The 16,956-nt window shown below is 61.6% G+C and overlaps 1 protein-coding gene across 1 annotated transcript; it reads right to left on the minus strand.

Annotated features, from left to right (window-relative positions):
- Nucleotides 1-1,001: 1,001 nt before the first annotated feature.
- CD276 (CD276 molecule) lies at nt 1,002-16,549 on the minus strand. The gene is made up of 8 exons (XM_062583837.1): nt 16,489-16,549; nt 12,272-12,377; nt 9,770-10,120; nt 8,790-9,086; nt 5,990-6,130; nt 4,570-4,611; nt 4,193-4,228; nt 1,002-2,705 (listed from the first exon to the last, which is right to left on the minus strand). Exons 2-8 carry the CDS (start codon nt 12,318-12,320, stop codon nt 2,683-2,685), a joined length of 939 nt encoding a protein of 312 aa, XP_062439821.1. The 5' UTR covers nt 12,321-12,377; nt 16,489-16,549; the 3' UTR covers nt 1,002-2,682.
- Nucleotides 16,550-16,956: the final 407 nt, after the last annotated feature.

Here is a 16,956-nt window from a genome sequence, read left to right on the forward strand (position 1 = left end):
CGAGCGGAGGGACTGATGAAGCTTGTTTCCCTGCGTGTTGGAATCCTTTGTCCCGTCTCCTCCACTGCGAAAATCAGCTCCCTTCCTCATCTCCTCCAGCAACCCAGCCAGAAAGAAAATATCACACGCTGTCAGCTCACGTGGAGCAACTCCTTGGGCTGAGCGGCCACCAGGACGCTTGTGCTGTCCCGCTACCTGTGAAGTGCGGCTGCAGTTGGCCAAAAGGTTTACAGATGACTGTCCTGGAGGAAGGAGAAACTGGGAGATAAATAGGAGAGTTTGCATTTCCTAAGGAAATAGGGCTTTGAAGTGGGGAAAAAATAAGCTCATTCTTGCTCCCCTTCTCCTCCTCCTCTTCTGCTGGTTCACACAGGGGTGTATATGTGTAACGCAGCCTCCCGCTTCTGGTAGTCCAGATATGGGAAACATAGCTGGGGAGGAAATGATCTTGGGCTCATAAGAAAATGAAAATCTCTCCCATTTCACTGGCATTTATGTTGATATTTTCCTACAAAAGGAATGCGAAGGCTCAACCCAAACGAAGGCCTTCTGTTTCCAGCTGCTACTTTGCCTTCATGGCAAGTACGGTGGTAGCCCATCTCCAACAAGGAACCATGCGTAGGCTTTCTGTGTACATTCCTTAAGACAAAAATAGTATCTACATCTCTAAGCAGCTTGCTTTCCCTGAGAAGCTGCACAGAGCAAGGGACAGACAGGTCTGTGCTCCGGCTGCTCCCAGCTACCATCCCTTTGGAGCATCTAGCATGGCTTGGCCATAGACGGAGTCACAATGTCCCAGTCAGGGATGACAATGTCCCAGATCCCCAGCGAGGCATGGCAGGGTGGTGGCCTTTGTCCCCAGGACCTTCCAAAATACGTCTGCCCCCGGTCCCACCTGACAGTGTCACCACTCCATGATGTCCCCTTCAGAAGTGAATAGCGATCAGTGAGAGCTGCTTTCCAGCCACTCCCAAGAACCACGCACAGGCTGGAAAACACTGTCCAAAAAGATCTAAGAATTTATTTGTCAAGGCACAAAAACCTCCAGATTCTGGAATTTAAATAACAATTAAAAACAACAGAAGAACCATTGATTCCAGCACAGCAGTGACTCCTCTGCCAGCCTGAGTGGGACCAAGGACGCGCGACAAGTGAAAACATTTCTCGAGTCTGCACTTAAAAACCAAGGAGAGGTTGGTCAGGGTTTTCCGGCCGGCCGGGGACAATCCCCACGCGCAGCTGTAACGCTGACCCAGACCCGGCTTTGGGCTGTGCCCCCCGCACCCAGCCGCCTTCAGCTCGCCGCCGCGGGCCCTAGCTCGGGCAGCTGGTGGCCTGCCCGGGGCTGCGTTCCCACCGCACGTACAAACTAGCTGTGTTAAACCAATTGCTTTCCAATCGCAAAGTCAAGCGCCGGGAAATGCCAGGCTCGAGCGCATCCCCCTTGCGCCCAGGAACTACGATTCAGCCGCTAATCACGCGGCCGCCCGCCGCAGCGCCCGCGGACCCCTGCCTCGGTCGGGCCTCGCAGCCCTTCCCGAAGGAGCCGCTCTTCGATTAACCACTTTCTCCTCGATTTCAGCGTGCATTTGGGGATGTCCAGGACCAGACTTTACCAAGCCTTCAGCGTTACGCAGCGCGCGACGGGCACGTCAGAGCCCGGCTGCAGATCCAGCTGGGAACGTTCGCCTCGCGCACGCCCCACGAACGCGCAACAGCTACTTAAAAAACTTGATGGAGGTGGTTTTCGCAGCACCTCCCACCCCAGGAGCTGCAGCTGAGCAGGAAGAGAGCCCCAGGAGCGGCATTAACCACCTTCTCCTTGCTACAGCACCCCGTCTCCATCACCCAACACCTTCCAGCGCCTGGAGCAAAGGAGGCAGGGGACGTTTCCTTCCAACGCTTGACTTGGCAATTGCAATAGGACCTTTAACACAGGAACTGAATCACACGGGCGGCCTGGGTGCCTCCGAGCATCCCACCGGTACGCAGGGTAAGGACAGAGAGGCCATCCTGGACAATCTCATTAGGGGCGCAAAGCAATTAAGAGGTGGTTCTCGCAGCTGGACGCAGAGGCAACAGGAGGCTCTGAGCCCGCCTGCACTGGGGAGGACGGCGGGCTCTGCCTGGCCAGCAGGCTCCCCCGGCCCGGCCTCCAGCAGGCACCTCCGCGCCCTGCTGCCGGCTCGGCGGAGAGAGGAAGAATCCACCCTGGGCCGATTCCCGGCCCCACCACGCGCTTAAGGCAAAAAAAAGAAAAAAAAAAAAGAAAAGAAAGAAAAGAGTAAAAGGAAAAAAAAAAAAAAGGTCCGGTCAGAGCTGCTGCAGCGGTGCAACGTGACGAGGAACCGTCCTCCCACGCGTCCGGGGCCGAGCCCGAAGGCGCCGCGCTCAGCCCACGAAGGCCGGGCTCCTCCGCCGAGCCCGTCCCGCGAGGCTTGGCCAAGGGGGAAGCGGGGCGCCGCGGGGCTGCCGGGGCCCAGGGCAGCGCCAGCCGCCGCCGAGCCGGGGAGACGAGGCGCGCGGAGGAGCAGGAGGAGGGTGGTGGTGGTGGTCCCGGTGCGCGGAGGGCCCGCGGCGGGTCTGCGTTGGGGCGGTCGTGCGCGTCCGCGGTCTCCCGGAGCTCGGCCCGGACGGTTCGCCTGGTCTGGGGGGCTGCTCCCAACTCTCCCCCAGCTCCCGTCAATCGATTTCTTGTTCATTATCTGCAGCAGGGGGGAGCAGAAGAAAGGGGAAGCCAAGAAATGAGCCAAAAAAGCAAGAAGCCCCCCGTGGCGGCACCGTGGAGGACGCCACGCACGGTGGGCTCCCAGCGCGCGGCCCCGCCACCCAGGTCTCCCGCCACTCCCTTCCAACAAAATAGATAGATACATTTAAAAAATAAAATAAAATCAGAAAATCCCAGCGGAGATGCCCCCCTTCCCCAGGAGCTGACGCCAACCGCAGGTCGAATACAACAGCGCGCGGGTGTGCTTGCTCCACCGCCGAGCTCCTCCTGACAGCCTGGGGGGAAGATATGGCCGGAGAGGAGAGGAAAAAAACGGGGAACAAAAGGCAGGGAATAAAAAAAGAAAAAGCAGAGCCAGCTAATGCTTCAGCTAAAGGTGTGATTCAGCCATGGCCAAGACCAAACCTCGGCTGAGAAAGCCTGCCTTTAATGAGAGGGGAAAATAATTAAAAGGTTGAGGAGATCTTGGAAGGGAAACAAGCGGGCGAAGAGCGGGGCCGAACCCGCACCGAAAACGCCGGACCCCTACGCGGGCTGCGGGGGGTCGCAGGGCGTCAGAAGCACCAACTCGTTGCCGTGGGAGAGGACGCTGCAAGGCAGAGCCTGGGGCTCGGGCTCCAGCTCCCAGGAGTTCTCATCAGAAATTCGGCGCAACCCGGCTGCTACCTGGGAACCCGCACGGGGAAAACGTGCGATCCCAGCGGGAAAGGGAGGGAGGGGACGACGGCCGGCGCGTGCGGCTCAGCCCAGGACGGTCCCCTCCCCGCTCTGCTCCCGGCACCTTCCTGAGGTCAAGGCCTTCACCCAGCAGCAACAGCACCCAGTAGACTCAGTAATGCTCTAGGTGCAAAGAGCAGGACGCCTCAACGTGCTTCAGCCCAAGGGGGCTCACCGCACGCCGGAGAAAGCCGACAAATGCATCGAATTGGCTCAAACCGCTTCGAGAACCTCGGCCACAAGAGCCTCCCCGTCTTTGACGTGCCTTCGCCAGCACAAGCACAGGCGCCCCGTACCCCGAAGGAACCACTCAGGAACAACTCCCCGTAACACTCGCTCCTCTCCCGGGCAGAGGAAGAGAGGACAAACAACACGCCAAAGACGGGAGTCACTTCGCTCAATCCGTTACTGGGACATAGCAGCCGAGGTCGGAGCAAGAGCAGCCCCAAATTAGAGCTGAGGCTGCCCCAAGTGCTCGGGAATAACTGAGCCGGGGAAATTTGACTGCTCTCCTAGAGCAAACGGCCCCCCCAAAAAAAAAGATGGATGATGGAAATGCAATGGGTATTCTACACGCAGATTTTAGTATCGCTTCTCTCGTGCTTTGCAAGGAGCCTTAGTCATCAGCTGGCCGGTTTGCCGCGGGACCACCGCAAAGCGCCTGCGAAGCCGGGACGCGAGGGCAGAGCTCACGCGGAGCGGCCGGGGGGGAGCCGGGGGCCCGCGTGGCTCCCGCTCCCCACTCACCTTCTTGGGGCTCCGCGCTCTTCAGCGGCTGCAAGGCTGCAAGAGGCAGAAGGGCAAGCGGTCAGCTCCCCGCCGCGTCTCTCCGACCCCGACCGCCCGGCTCCCGCAGTAATTATGCCCCAAATTCCCACCACAAACCAACTCCCTTTAACCTCCGAGGCAGCAAAAGCCACCACGGAGGCGGCGTCGACGCCGCGCGCACGGGCGCGCTCGCTCCCAGGGCGAGACCAGGCGCGAGGCAGCCGGCACGCAAGCGCGGGGCGCTGCGAGCGCGACTCTGCTGCGCTCGCTAGCAGGAAAACGCAGGAATTCAGCCCGCTCGCGCCCTCCAAGGCCGCGTTACACCCGCGAGCCCGCCGCCTGCGTACGCCACCCACCTGTCTTGGGCTCTTCCCCCTCCTCGATCTGCTCCTCCGTCCCTGCAAAGCAAAAGGCGGCGGCACGTGAAGCGCCCGCAGACGGCTCGCTCCGCGCCCGCGACCTCCCCGCACCGCGATCGCCGGGCCGGGCTCCGCTCGGCAGCCGGGCAAGCAGGCAGCAGAGCCGCGCGCGGGCCGAGCCAGGAGCGGGATCCCCGGCGCGCTCCGGACGGCCGCGCAGCATCGTCCCTTACGGCTTCTAACGGGCCGCGAGGTCCTAGTTACGCCTACAGAGCTGCTGCCTCCAAAGCGCCGAAACGCCGCAGCAGAGCGGGGACCAGGGCCGAGAAAAGTTCAGATGCCACCAAATCCGATGCGAAAGCAGCAACAAATGCGGCGTCTCGCGGCAGCGCCCCGCTGCCGGGCTTGCGGGAAGGGTCCCTGCCCGGATTCAAACCGCTGACGCTCGGAGCGGAGCTTCGTGGCTAAGGGCGTGCAGCGGTGAGGGAAAAACCACGAGGGCTGGGAGCGATCTCGTGATCCAGAAGGACTGAGGTCAGCTGGCCTGGGGCCACAAAATCCTCTAACAAAAGCAAAAATTCACTGCGGTTTCCAGTAGAGAGGAAAAATAAAAAATAGTAATAATAAAAAAAAAATCAAACCAGATGATCAAAACTGCCTTCAAGCCAATCAGTATCTTACGGGTTTGATCTTGTGTTGCAAACCCCAGGAGACAGAAACGCCCAACCCACCTTCTGCGGACAATTCACCGGGATGTGCTGGAGCAACACGCTCGGGCTCGTCCGCCCCGGCCGCCCGGCCGGCCCCGGGGCTGGGTGCCAAGAGCTCGCCCGCCCCCGCGCAGCGAGGGCATCCGCGCCCGCCCGCCCCAGCAGCGCCGCGGAGGGAGCGGGAACCAAGCCAGCAGCCTCCGGTGCCGACTCTGCTCTGACGGCGCCACGCTCAGACGCTATTAGAAAAGGGGTTTGGGTGTTTTTTGGTTTTTTTGTTTCTTTTTTCTTTTTTTTTTTTTTTTTTTGCTTTTGGCAAAGTTCTTCTCTCGCTGGCTCCAGGGCTGAAAACACGCGGAGCACAGCGGCACGTCCACAGGAGCAAAGCCCCCCTTTGCACGCAAAAGGGGAACGTCCAACACGGAGCGGGCGCAGGCCAGAGCGCCCCGGAGCGCCTCCGGCGAGACGACCGCCCGGCTTGAATTACTTCTTCTCGGGGGAGAGGCTCCTCCGCGCGCGCCCGCGTGTCGGAGCGCGGCGAGGGACGTCTTTTCTTCCCCCCCTCGGATCTTCCCTTCCCGGACGGGCCACGGGCACGACCGTGCCCCGGAGGCCAGCCCCATCCGGCGCTCCCGCCGGCTGCAAACCTCCTCCCGAAGGGCCAGGCGCCCGGGAGGGGACCGGGCACCGCGGCCGCCGCGCGTTACCTGCGTTTTCTTCCTCTTCCTCGTAGCTCTCTCGGATTTTCTTCTGGCACACGTACAGCAGGGCGGCGAGCAGCACGAGGACGCAGATGGCGAGTCCCACCGTCACCCAGAGCGCCACGGCGGGGAAGGCGAGGTGCTGGCCTGGCGGGAAAAAAAAACCGGAATACCGGCCAGGCCCCCGGCGCTTCCCACGGGATCGGGGACGGCCGGGCGCGCTCTGCACCGCGCGGCCCTGTGCGGGCAGGTTTTCACGCAGCAAGGCGCAGATATCCCTCGGAGGATGGGGAGGACCCGCGGACTGGACCCTCGGGCTCGTCCACCCCCCGCCTTAGGCGCTGCGGAGAGGTGACGTCCCCAAGGCCTGGCCCACGTGGAGAGCAGGAACCTGCTGGGGAGCTGCTCCTTCAGCTCCGCTCCCCCCCCGGGGCCTTTGCTTCAAGCACAGGCAGACTCGACTCCCTCGTTTCTTTTTTGAAGAAATCCCTGACAACTGCGCATCCCGGGATCAAACGGCTCTTCAAATTTTGAGGAATTCGGAAATACCTGCGGTGTTTCGAGCTAGGGTGGAAGTGGCAGGACGCACGAGTTGCCCAGCTCAGGGCCCCTGCCCGGGCGACGGGAAGGCATTTATCCCGCGGGCTCCAACGGCGAATTCACGTGCCCCTGCCAGCCCCACCGCAGGAGAGAGGGTAACGACGTCGGCTCCTCGCCACGGCAAATACTGCCCTTGCAGAGGGCCTGAAGCCAGGCCAAAGCTTTCCCTCCATCACTGCTCCCTTACAAGACGCAGGGCTGGCTGCGTCCCCCAGCAATTCCCTCCGCGGCACAAAGTCACACTGCTACCAAGGGAGACGAAGCAGCGAACATAGGAAGCCAGGGCAGGACGACGCGAGAGAAGACGTTTGGGGGGTGCTGGACAGCCTCGGAAAGGGGGAGACGCAGAGCCTGTGCCCCCCGGATGCGCTGCTGGTTATTCAAACGTGCAGCAGGCCGGGAAGAGCCGAACGAGCCGCACGTGGGGATGTTCCCAGGCAGCGCAGCTCCCCCACTGGGCCCGCAGACCCTCCATCCTGCCTTCCCAGTGAACCACAGCAGGGAGGAGACAAGGTGAACGTAGACCTCTCCAACGCACGCAGCTCCTCCTTTGCGAGGAGGACGTGGGATGGGGATTCACCACTGCCAAGAGGGCACCACTGCTCCTCCAGAAGGAGCAATCACTTGCGGAGGAGGCATCGTGGCCTCCGTCGGACGTAGCATCTGACACAGGACTCCCGCAAAGCTATCAGAGCCCTCAATGAGGGCAAGCTATCCCTGCCACCAATGGCTGTGGCTAGAGCCTTGCCAGAGACAGCCCTGTCTCCAGGTAACGTCTGCTCAGCTGTGCTAGGCTTTCTGGACGAGCTTGGTGCATCCAGCCAAAAAGGTTTATGCTCCACCAGGGAACCTTCCTTCACAACCCAGCAACTGCTGTACCAAGGATAATTAAACACTAATTAATGTTACCAGTGAGCGTACAAGGTTATAATGAGCTCCAAGGCATCTATAAAAGCCGAGCTAGCGAGAGCAACTGGAAGCCATTTGTAACTGGCAGCAAGCTCAGCACCAGCATGCCGAGGACGAGCCCCACAAAGCATCCGATGGAGGCCAGGGAGTCAAACTCCTTGGGAACAGAGCCGGTACCAAACCCACGCTCTGCCACGTAGAGCAGGAGGAGCACGTGGCTTTAGAGAGCCCCTATCTTCCCCCCCAGGACCCTCTGGGAGGGATCACGGAGAACAGAGCAGGGCCTCCAAGCACAACAGGAGGAGGAACAGCAAAGCCCCCAAATCCTCCCCCTGGCCCAGGAGGCCAGGATTCGGGGCCCTCAGCTTGGCCCCATCCCTACTGGCTCACGGGACGTTGTCACCCCTCCCAGCTTAGCCAGGGAAACCTGCTGCGCTGCTCATCTCGCCCCGGCAGCACAGAGTCCCACCTTCAGCCATCGCCCCCATCCGTCACAGGCTTGGCGTCCCCCAAAGCCTCCCACCTAGACTGGACCCCTCTCCCTGCACCCAGCCCCATCTCCTTCAGCACCCCACATCACTTAGCTCCTTGAGACAGCCCCATCAGTCTCCTTGACTGAGCCCTGCCCACGCTCCCCTGCCAGCCCCATCCATGATAAATGCCATTAAACTCTTATTTATTGGGCCATCAGAGCAAGACATTGTCAGAGGGAAGCGGCAAGGCCGAGCGATGCTCTGACGGCACAGCGCTGCCTGTACAGTACGCAGTGGTTAATAAACTAGGCCAGCCTATATTTATGACCTGTTTTCACAGCTCCCTTGACTTTTCTTCATGCAGGGCAGTCTCCTCGTCAGGAGAACAGCCCTGAACTGTAAGGGAGCCATCAACCACGTGACACGTCATTGCCTGCCCGCTGGGACTCTAATTAACAGCGTACAGGCGTCACAGAGATGTAACGAGCGGGGGAACTAAGCAGAAAGTTTGCCAAGATAGTACTTGCCATGCAGAATGGCCCAGGTGGAAAAACACATCCAGACCTTTCCCAGCTCTTACACAGTTCTTGAGAGAAGCTTCCTGCAGCTCAGCAAGTACCTCCATAGCACAACCCTCCAGAGACGAGCTGGGATGCTGAGGTGACATGAGAGGAGAGCACAGCCCAAAACCACAGGTCCAGGGATTGAGATGTGAGGCAGAGCAAGGATACATGGCAGTGGCCTCAGGGGAAGCTCTGGGCTACAGCAAAGATCACCACCTTCTTCAGAGAGACCCCACCTCTGACATTCCCTTGATGGCTTACCCGTGATGGTGACGGAGGCTTGTGTCTCCTGCTGCAGCACCGGGTTTCGCACTAGGCAGGAGTAGGTGCTGCTGGGCTCCACCAACACCTGGAGGACGCTGTGCACATCAAAGAGACCCTCCTCGTTGGCCACCTGAGACGTGGTGATGTTTTCCGTGATGTTGCTGCCGTGGCTGTCTTGCCAGAGGACAGTGGCTTCAGGGTAGCCACGGGATGCGTGGCAAGTCACTGCCACCAGATCCCCTGGCTTCAAGTTCTTGTTTGGCTCCAGGTTCAGATTGGGCTTGGAGTAGGGAGCTGAAAGGGAGAGGAAAACCAGCATGAGGTCACAGAGGTGACAAAAGGATCATGCTCTGGAGCAACCAATGGTCCTTTTCTCTTCACTTCCCCCAGGTACCTACCCCTAGCTCCGTTACAACACCAACAGCTCCATCCCCGCACCGAGGAGACTTCTGCCACCTTCCTGTACCCAAGAGCTCAAGGATGCTGTTCCCACAGAGTACTAGAAACCAGGCGGACAGAGAAACAGCGTTTCCCAGGAGCAGGCTGAACGCTCAACCAGAGCTGAGGGTACTTCAGGGGAGCCCTCAGCCTAGTCAGGTGCCAATATGCCTCAATCCTGCCCCATGGGCATCCTCATCCAATATACAGAGGAGGAACCCACACGGGACCTGAGCACGTGGCTGCCGGTGTCTCTCACATTCAACTCAGCATTCAAGCAGTGCAGGCCACAACCAGGTTGCCTCTGCACCCAGCTGCAAGCCTCCTCATCATGAGGAGGAAGGGTCTAGATCCACCAGCAGCAATATTTAGGAGAGACACAGGGCTGGTCTATCTCTAATGGAGAGAGCTCAATTCAAGGAGAAACCCTGGCAGGGATGGAGAGAAAGAGATGCTCCACAGTGAAGAAAAGTATGATGGGGGAGAACTCTACTCTCTGGAGGAGACAGGCAGGAACACCTCCACCCTCCGTCTCTCACCTGCCACTTGCAGCATCACAGCCGCGCTGCTGTAGTCGCTGACCCGGACAAAGCAGGTGAAACTGCCTTCATCGGAAATCTCCACGCGTCGGAGGAGCAAGGAGACGTTGCCCTGGGCCAGCTGGTCGTAGAAGAGGGCCGTGCGGTTGGCATAGCCTCCCCCCTGGTCAGCCAGCTGGTCCTTGCCACCGGAGAAGCTGTGCACCAAGCGCTTGGTGTCTGTCAGCTGCCAGATGAGGCTCAGGTCGTTCAGGCTGAAATTGGCCTCCGGGGAGAAGGCACAGTGCAGGGTGGCATCTCGGCCGAACAGAGCCACCACAGGCTCATCCGGGACCTGGATCTCCATGGCACCTGCAGGAGGGTGGCAAGAGAGCAAATGCACACAGAGATGAGACCTCTAGAAACACTTCCCTCACTCCTGGTTTACATGACAACGACCAAAGCTGGAAGGTGGCTGGGATTCCCGCTCTAGGACCATGCCCACAAAAGAGATCCAAGAGCAACCAGCATCTTAAACCCTTCCCCAGCACTGATTGCCAGAAAGGCCCACGCTGGTGGCAACAGGAACAGTCCAGCAGCATGCCTTGCACATCTCCCACCCCAGCCCTGGTTGAGCCTAGCCTCCACTCGCCAGGGACGAGAGAAACCAGCCCCCCAGGTGAGCCTGGCCCAGCGGGAGCCAGGCAGGCTGCGTGGCACATCCCAAACCTTGGGTATTGCTGCCCTCAGCTGTCCAAGAGCAGCAACCACTGCCTCTCGCAAGCAAAAGCTCTGCAGAGGGAGCTGGCAGGGAGCAGCCAGGACACTCAAACCTGGACCTACCCCACAGCTCCGTTGAGGGTCCGCTGGGTATTTACAGCTCAGACTCCCTACCTTGGCGATGCTGCTGCAGTTCAAGCCGCAGCCTTGCCCATCGGCTCGGCAAAAATGCCCAGTGCTGAGCCCAGCAGCACCCGAGCTGCCTTGCCGTGTGCTCCCGTCCCCAGGAACCATGAGGACACATCCTCAGCCCTGGCCCTCAGCAGCTGCAGACAGGTCATATTTTTTGGTAGGGCCTAGAGGCCACCCCAACAGCGGCCCTTGCATTGGATTGAGACAGTTAGGCAACTGTTGAGGTCTCCACATGATGGAGGGTCTAATGCTGGGCTAGAAGACTTGGGACTGTCTCCAGCACGGCCCGGAGGCTGCTGCACAGCCCGGGGCACGTTGGCCACGCAAACGGGCAGAAAATCCTTAGCAGAGAGGTTTCAGCAGAGGGAATCACAGGATAGATGATTATAGAGGCATGCAGCAGGGAGGACACTGCTGGGGAAGACACCGCGGGTGGCAGGAGTTAAGGACAGGCCTGGGTGACAGGACCATTTGCACCCAGATATTGCACAAAGCTGCATCCCCGCAGGACGGGCTGGCAACGTAGCGGCGTCAAGGGGTGGGAAGAGCAGCCCTGGGAACAGCTCCGTTACTGCAGGAAACGCAGCCCGGCCTCTCGCTGGGGCTGCCCACGGGGACCCGCATCGCACAGAGTCCGGCGCACCCCAGAAAAGCCACCTCTGGGTGCCACCAGGGCTGGTCTCGCAGGCACTAGGTGGCACCAGCGCTCCAACGTGATGCCAACGGCGCCGCTGCGTCAGGGCGTCCAGCTCGCACAGCGATGAGCCCCAGCCAGGCACCTCCGCCACCCTCACCCGAGCCCCACTGGTCCACCAGTGCCGCCCAGCCCAACGTGCAAGCTTCCCCTCGCGGCTGCGGCGCTTGCTGAGCTGACCACAGCTCGCTGCAGAGGCGCAGATCAGAGCTGTGAAGCACGCGAGGACTTCGGCTCTCCCCATCCCTGGGACCGCTCTTGGGGCCTCCCGTGGGCAACGGGCAATGTCCCCTCCAGAGCAGAGCCAGGGAGAAGATCGGTGCTTATGCTCACCAGCTCCCCTCTAATCCCCCACAAGCTGCTAAGAAGCGGAGGAAAAGGGGGAAAAAAACCTGCTCCAGACCAAGGGAGGAAGCTCGTGGGTATATCCACGTCTAGGTTTTACGTTCTGCCTTCCCAGGGCACCCACAGCGAACACCTCGCTGGGGACGAGGGCAGCAATGTCCACCACGAGACACGAACTTCTAACAGGGAATTCGAGAAGGGCGGCCGAGAGGAGCCGCGCGGAGGCCGAGCGCGCGCGCGAGGAGCGCGGCAGGGAGGCGGGAAGCAGCCGGCTCGGACGGGACCCGCCAGCGAGGACGGGCAGGCAGACGAGCCCTTTGCAGGGTCCGGGCCAGCTTTCGGGCAGGCAGCCCGCTCCTCGGCAGGCTCGACACGTCGCGTCTACCTCCAGCTAATAACGAACGCCGGTCGGTTTTAGGAACGTTAGCTGGCCAGCTGGGGAACGTCCCAAAAGGGGTCAGTCCCCGTGGCGTGCCGAGGTCCCCGTCCCGGGCTGCAACGGCCTCGGGCGCTGCCTCCGGTGGGATGAGGCCACCGCTCCGGACGTCTCCGGCAGCCCCGGCCCCGCTCACCTGCCAGGCTCGAGGCCAGTGCTCCCAGGACGAGCAGCGGGCAGAGCATCTTGGGCGCCAGCGAGGACGCCGGGAATCTTCTCTCTCTCACCGCAGCTGCCCCAAGCTGAAGGGGAAAAAAAAAAAAAAAAGAAAAGAAAAACAGAAAAAAAAACAAGGAAACGGTGAGTAATCCCGGCAGGAAAAAGCGGCAGCGAGCGGGAGGCTGGCGGCCGGCATCCTGGAAGGAACGACGGCTCTGCCGCCCGCAGCGATCGCTCCCGCCCGACCGGCGCGAGCGCTGCAGGGCCCCGCGGCCCGGCCGGGGCCGCCCCCGCATCCCACCTCCTTCCCACCTCCGTCCCGTCCTTCCCTTCCCGGGAAGCGCGGAGCCGAGCAGAGGGGAGGACGGGCCGGGCCGCCCAGCCTCGGACCCCGCTCCCGAGGGGAAGCGGCAGCACCCCCGCAAAAGGACCGCCGAGGGGAAACTGAGGCACGGTGGCAGGAAGCCACGGCGGGAGAGGGCGACGGGGCACCGGCACCGGCACGTCGCTCGCGCCTGCCCGGGCAGCTCCGCGCGAGCGGAGGGAAACGGTGAGTCACGCTCGCGCTTGGGGCTCCTTCCTTCTCCGCAGATTTTCGCCAGCGGACGCAGGCCACAACGCTTCGGCGCGGGGAGCCCAGAGCAACGTGCCAAACGCGGGGCTCGGCTGCAGGAGACCTGCCGCCCGTTCCCAGCTCTCCTCCTGGTCTGGGAAAGTCACTACTTCTCCCCCTGCCTCAGTTTCCCCACCTGCGACTTTGCAGCAGAGAAGACGCCGTGGAACAGGGCGGCTGGGGAGTCGACTCATCCCCGGAGCCCCTTTCCCAGCGCATCCCTCTGCTCACCGAATCAAAACCGACTGAAGGAGCACCCCCGGACATACTGGGCGGGCTGGTTTTTCTTGCAACTCCCCACACCAGCGTAAATGAACTCTGGCGGTTGCATGACCCCCACACAACAGAACTCCAAACTAAACTCCAAATTTTGGCTACACGACCAAAAGTCTTGCTGGGTCCTCTCAAAGGATTGAGCAGCGCAGCTCCACACTGCCAAAAACCCGAGCAAGACAGAGCTCAGGAAGGGCAGCCCCAGGTGGGGTCAGGATTGGGAGCCTGCAAACCCCCGAGAGGGGCCAGGGCCACCGAGAGCCACGGGACAAGCTGCAGGGACCTTTCCTGCTCCCTTGGTCCTGGGAGACGACAAGCTGCTCCACAACGGTTCCTTCGGGAGATCCGACAGGGCTTGAAAACCAGGCCCCAGAGGCTTCCAGCTGGACACCCAGAACTACCGGGCGCTTGAGAACCGCCTGCTATCAAGACTGAGGAGAGAACATGGCCCAGCCTATAAACGGCTCAAGGCTGAACGCCGGGGAAGGAAAGAGCCTCCGCGGCCGGAGCACAGCCCTTCCCCCCCAACAAGGGTGCGGGGCCTGGGCACGCAGGCCACCGAAGGCCGCCCGGGCTTCACCCTGCCGCCGCGAGCGTCCGCCAGCCGTGCCCCCAGCGCCCCCGCACGCTCCCTCCGCGCTGCTGCGCGCAAAGCCAAGCCCCGGGAAGCTCTCCGCCTCGCTCACGGCCAGGCGAGCGCGGCCCCTGCTCTCACGCCTACGACGCGGCAGGAAGGAGCAGAGGAAGGAGAAGCACGGGAGCAGCCGCGGGCCGGGGCGAAGCAAAGGGCCCAGGCGCCGGCTCTGGCTCTGCAGGAGGCCAGTCGCACCCTTCTGCGACTCAGTTTCCCCCCTCCGCCCCGTCCTGCAGAAGTACTACCCTGTTTCGCAGGGGCGCATCAACTCACGCCCCCGAGATACCTTGAGCCGGCGAGAAGCTGCAGGATCTCCCCTCGCCCGCACCACCGCCGCTTCTCACAGCACGCGACACGAAGCTCGCGGATGCGCGCCTAAGGGTAATACATTTCCAGTCTACGTATCCTGCACGTTGAAGAGCTTCCTGATCCACTTCAGAGCAACACGCGATTTATTCTACACTGAAACTGGAGGGGAACCCGCACCAGCCCGCGTGCTGCTCACAGCCACACGACGCGTCCCCTCGGCCTGCGGGCGCCAGCCCACGGGCAACACAGCCCCGGGCGACGCGGCCGAAAGCTGCACCCTCCGCCGGGGCTCTGCAGCCCTTCGCCCGCAGCTCTGGTTGCAAGCAAAGGAGAAAAGAGGAAAAAAAAATGTTAGTGGTGACACGGGCTAAATGAGAGGAATTGAATCACTTAACCTCAAAGACAAGTTGCATGCAGATATTAAAAATCCCTCCAAATAATCAGCAGGAGAGACCCCAAGTAGCTCAGATCCAGATTGCTGTATGTCAAGTAGTAGTTAACGCGGCGAACGACTCCCTTGGAAGAGCTGTAAGCCAGGAGGGCTGAATCCGATCCTCCAGAAACACAATGACTACTTAAGTCACATTACGAAGCATATGCAAACAATTAACAACCTGGGCAAGCAACATCTACAGAACATGTGACGGTTATTACAGAGGGACCGCAGGGAGCGTACGTCACCAGTTCCCCGCTCACAATTTACCAGCAGGCAGCAGAAACGCTGCTTTTGAGAAATGCCCATGTAACGAGGCACCGCTCAGCCCGAGAAGAGGTGAGGTGCAACGGAAACCTTCGCAGGAAGGGCATCCACAACATCTGGGGCACATCAGCCACCATCCCGCTGCGGCCAACCACAGAAGCTGGCAGCGAGGTGTTGCTGAGACCTGGCAGGAGATACATGGTCTCCAACAGAAATCCAGCACACAGCATGCCTTAAGTGTGCCCCATGAGCAGAAGGTCCAAAGACATTTGAGCTCTGTCTGCATCACCTACTGCTGCAATCAAGAGGGAAGAAGCTGTGCTCACCTCCAGGTCTGAAAGGGACCCAGTTTTGGCAGCTCCCTGGGCAGAGGTCCCTGCTTGGCTTTCTCTCCATCACTTCCCCAGGATTTATGCCAGCAAAGAGCCCTACACGTGTTCTAGACCCAACAGTGATTTCATGCTCCAGACAAATTCTGCCATCCACATTCAGTTCCCACTCAACCTCTCGCCAAGCAGCAGGAGAAGCGTTGGCAAGAAACATCCTGCTCCCAACCTGGAGCAAAGTGGGATCCTAACAGGAACGTGGCTCAGCAGAGGAGCGTCCCCGACTGGACTCGACAGGATGGGCAGAGAGACAGGGAGCGCAGGGATCTGGAAAGCTCATTTGTCCTCCGCCCAGGCTGGAGCTATCAAGTGATCTTTGGCAACAGTACTTGAATGAAAGGGACAAATTATCCTTCTGCTCATCCTAAGAAAAGAGGAACAATTATTTCCTCAGCTCTGAGCTAATTTTTTTATCTCATCCAGTTATACACTGTGGTTTTCTTAATTACACAAATTAAATATGGTGTTTAAAACTGGACACATTAGCATCCCAGTCCAGGAAGCCTCCCTTCGTTGCATCCAAGCTCACCTCCGCTCGCAGCAAAGCGTCCTACTAACGTTTCCTCTGGGACCATCGCCTTCCCCCTCCGCTCCTGCTGCGGCCCCGAGCGCCTCCCGCTCCCCGTTCCTCCATCGCAGCCCGGCCGAGAGCAGCCTTCCCCACCCGGGCATCGCCAACGGGACGCCCCGCGTGGCAGAGACCGGGCGGCCGCTCCACGCGCCGCGGCGCCCGGCCGGGGAGCCCCGCGGGGAGGCAGCCCCGCGGGGAGGCAGACAGGGCCGCCCTCCCGCCGCCGGTCCGTGCAGCGCCTAGCACCGCGAGCCCGCCGCGGCTCCGCGGCCCCGCGGCCGGGCGGCTCGGGCTCAGCCGCGCTCCCCGCCGCGGGGCAGCCCCGGCGGAGGCGCCGGCGGGGGCGGCCCGCGGCCGCGCCGCTCTCAATGGAGCCTCTGTGTCTCGCAGCCCCGCGGAAGGGGGAGGAGAGCGGAGCCGCCGCGGCCGCCGCCAGCGCCGTCACACGCAGCGATGGCTATTTGTTTCCTTTCCCCTTTTTTTTTTTTTTTCCTGTTTTTCCTTTTTTCCCCCTCCGTGCCGTGGAGGCGGCCCACGCAAGCAGCCCCACGGCTCCTGCGCCGCCCGGCCTCCGGGCCCCGGCGCGGCGGCCGCGGGGGCGCAGCCCGGCGGAGCCACGCGGGCCCCCCCCGGCCCCGGCCCCGCGCCCCTCCCCGCCCCCGCGCTCGGCCGCCCCGGGCCCCCCCCCTCCCCGCCCCGCGCACTTACCGCGGCCAGGCGCGGAGCGGCGCGGCTCCTGCCGCCCGCCCGCCCGCCGCAGCGCCGCGCCCGGCCCGGCCCGGCCCGGCCCGGCTCGGCTCGGCCCCGGGGCGGCGGCCCCGGCCCTGATTGGCTGCGGCCGCTTCCTGCCGGGGCCGATGGCCGCGGCCGCCCCCGCGCAGCCTCGGCGCCTCGCCCGGGCGGAGCGGGGCCGGCGTCCCGCGGGGGGCGGGGGGGCTCCTCGCCCTCCTGATTACAGGGGGCAGCGGGACGCGTCGGCCGGCAGCGCTGCGAAAGAAAAAGCAAATAAAAATAACCTGAAACGGGCTATATTTGAAACCCTGTGATTTGTCTTTTTTTTTTTTTTTCCTTTTTCCCCGGTGGGCCGCGAAGGAAGCGGCAGCCGTGGGCGACGGCAGCCAGGAGGCTGGAGGAGGAAACAACCGGGCTTCGAAAGGCGGCGGCCGAAGCGGGAGC

The sequence above is a fragment of the Rhea pennata genome, chromosome 10 (assembly GCF_028389875.1).
Source record: "Rhea pennata isolate bPtePen1 chromosome 10, bPtePen1.pri, whole genome shotgun sequence".
NCBI classification, from domain to species: domain Eukaryota; kingdom Metazoa; phylum Chordata; class Aves; order Rheiformes; family Rheidae; genus Rhea; species Rhea pennata.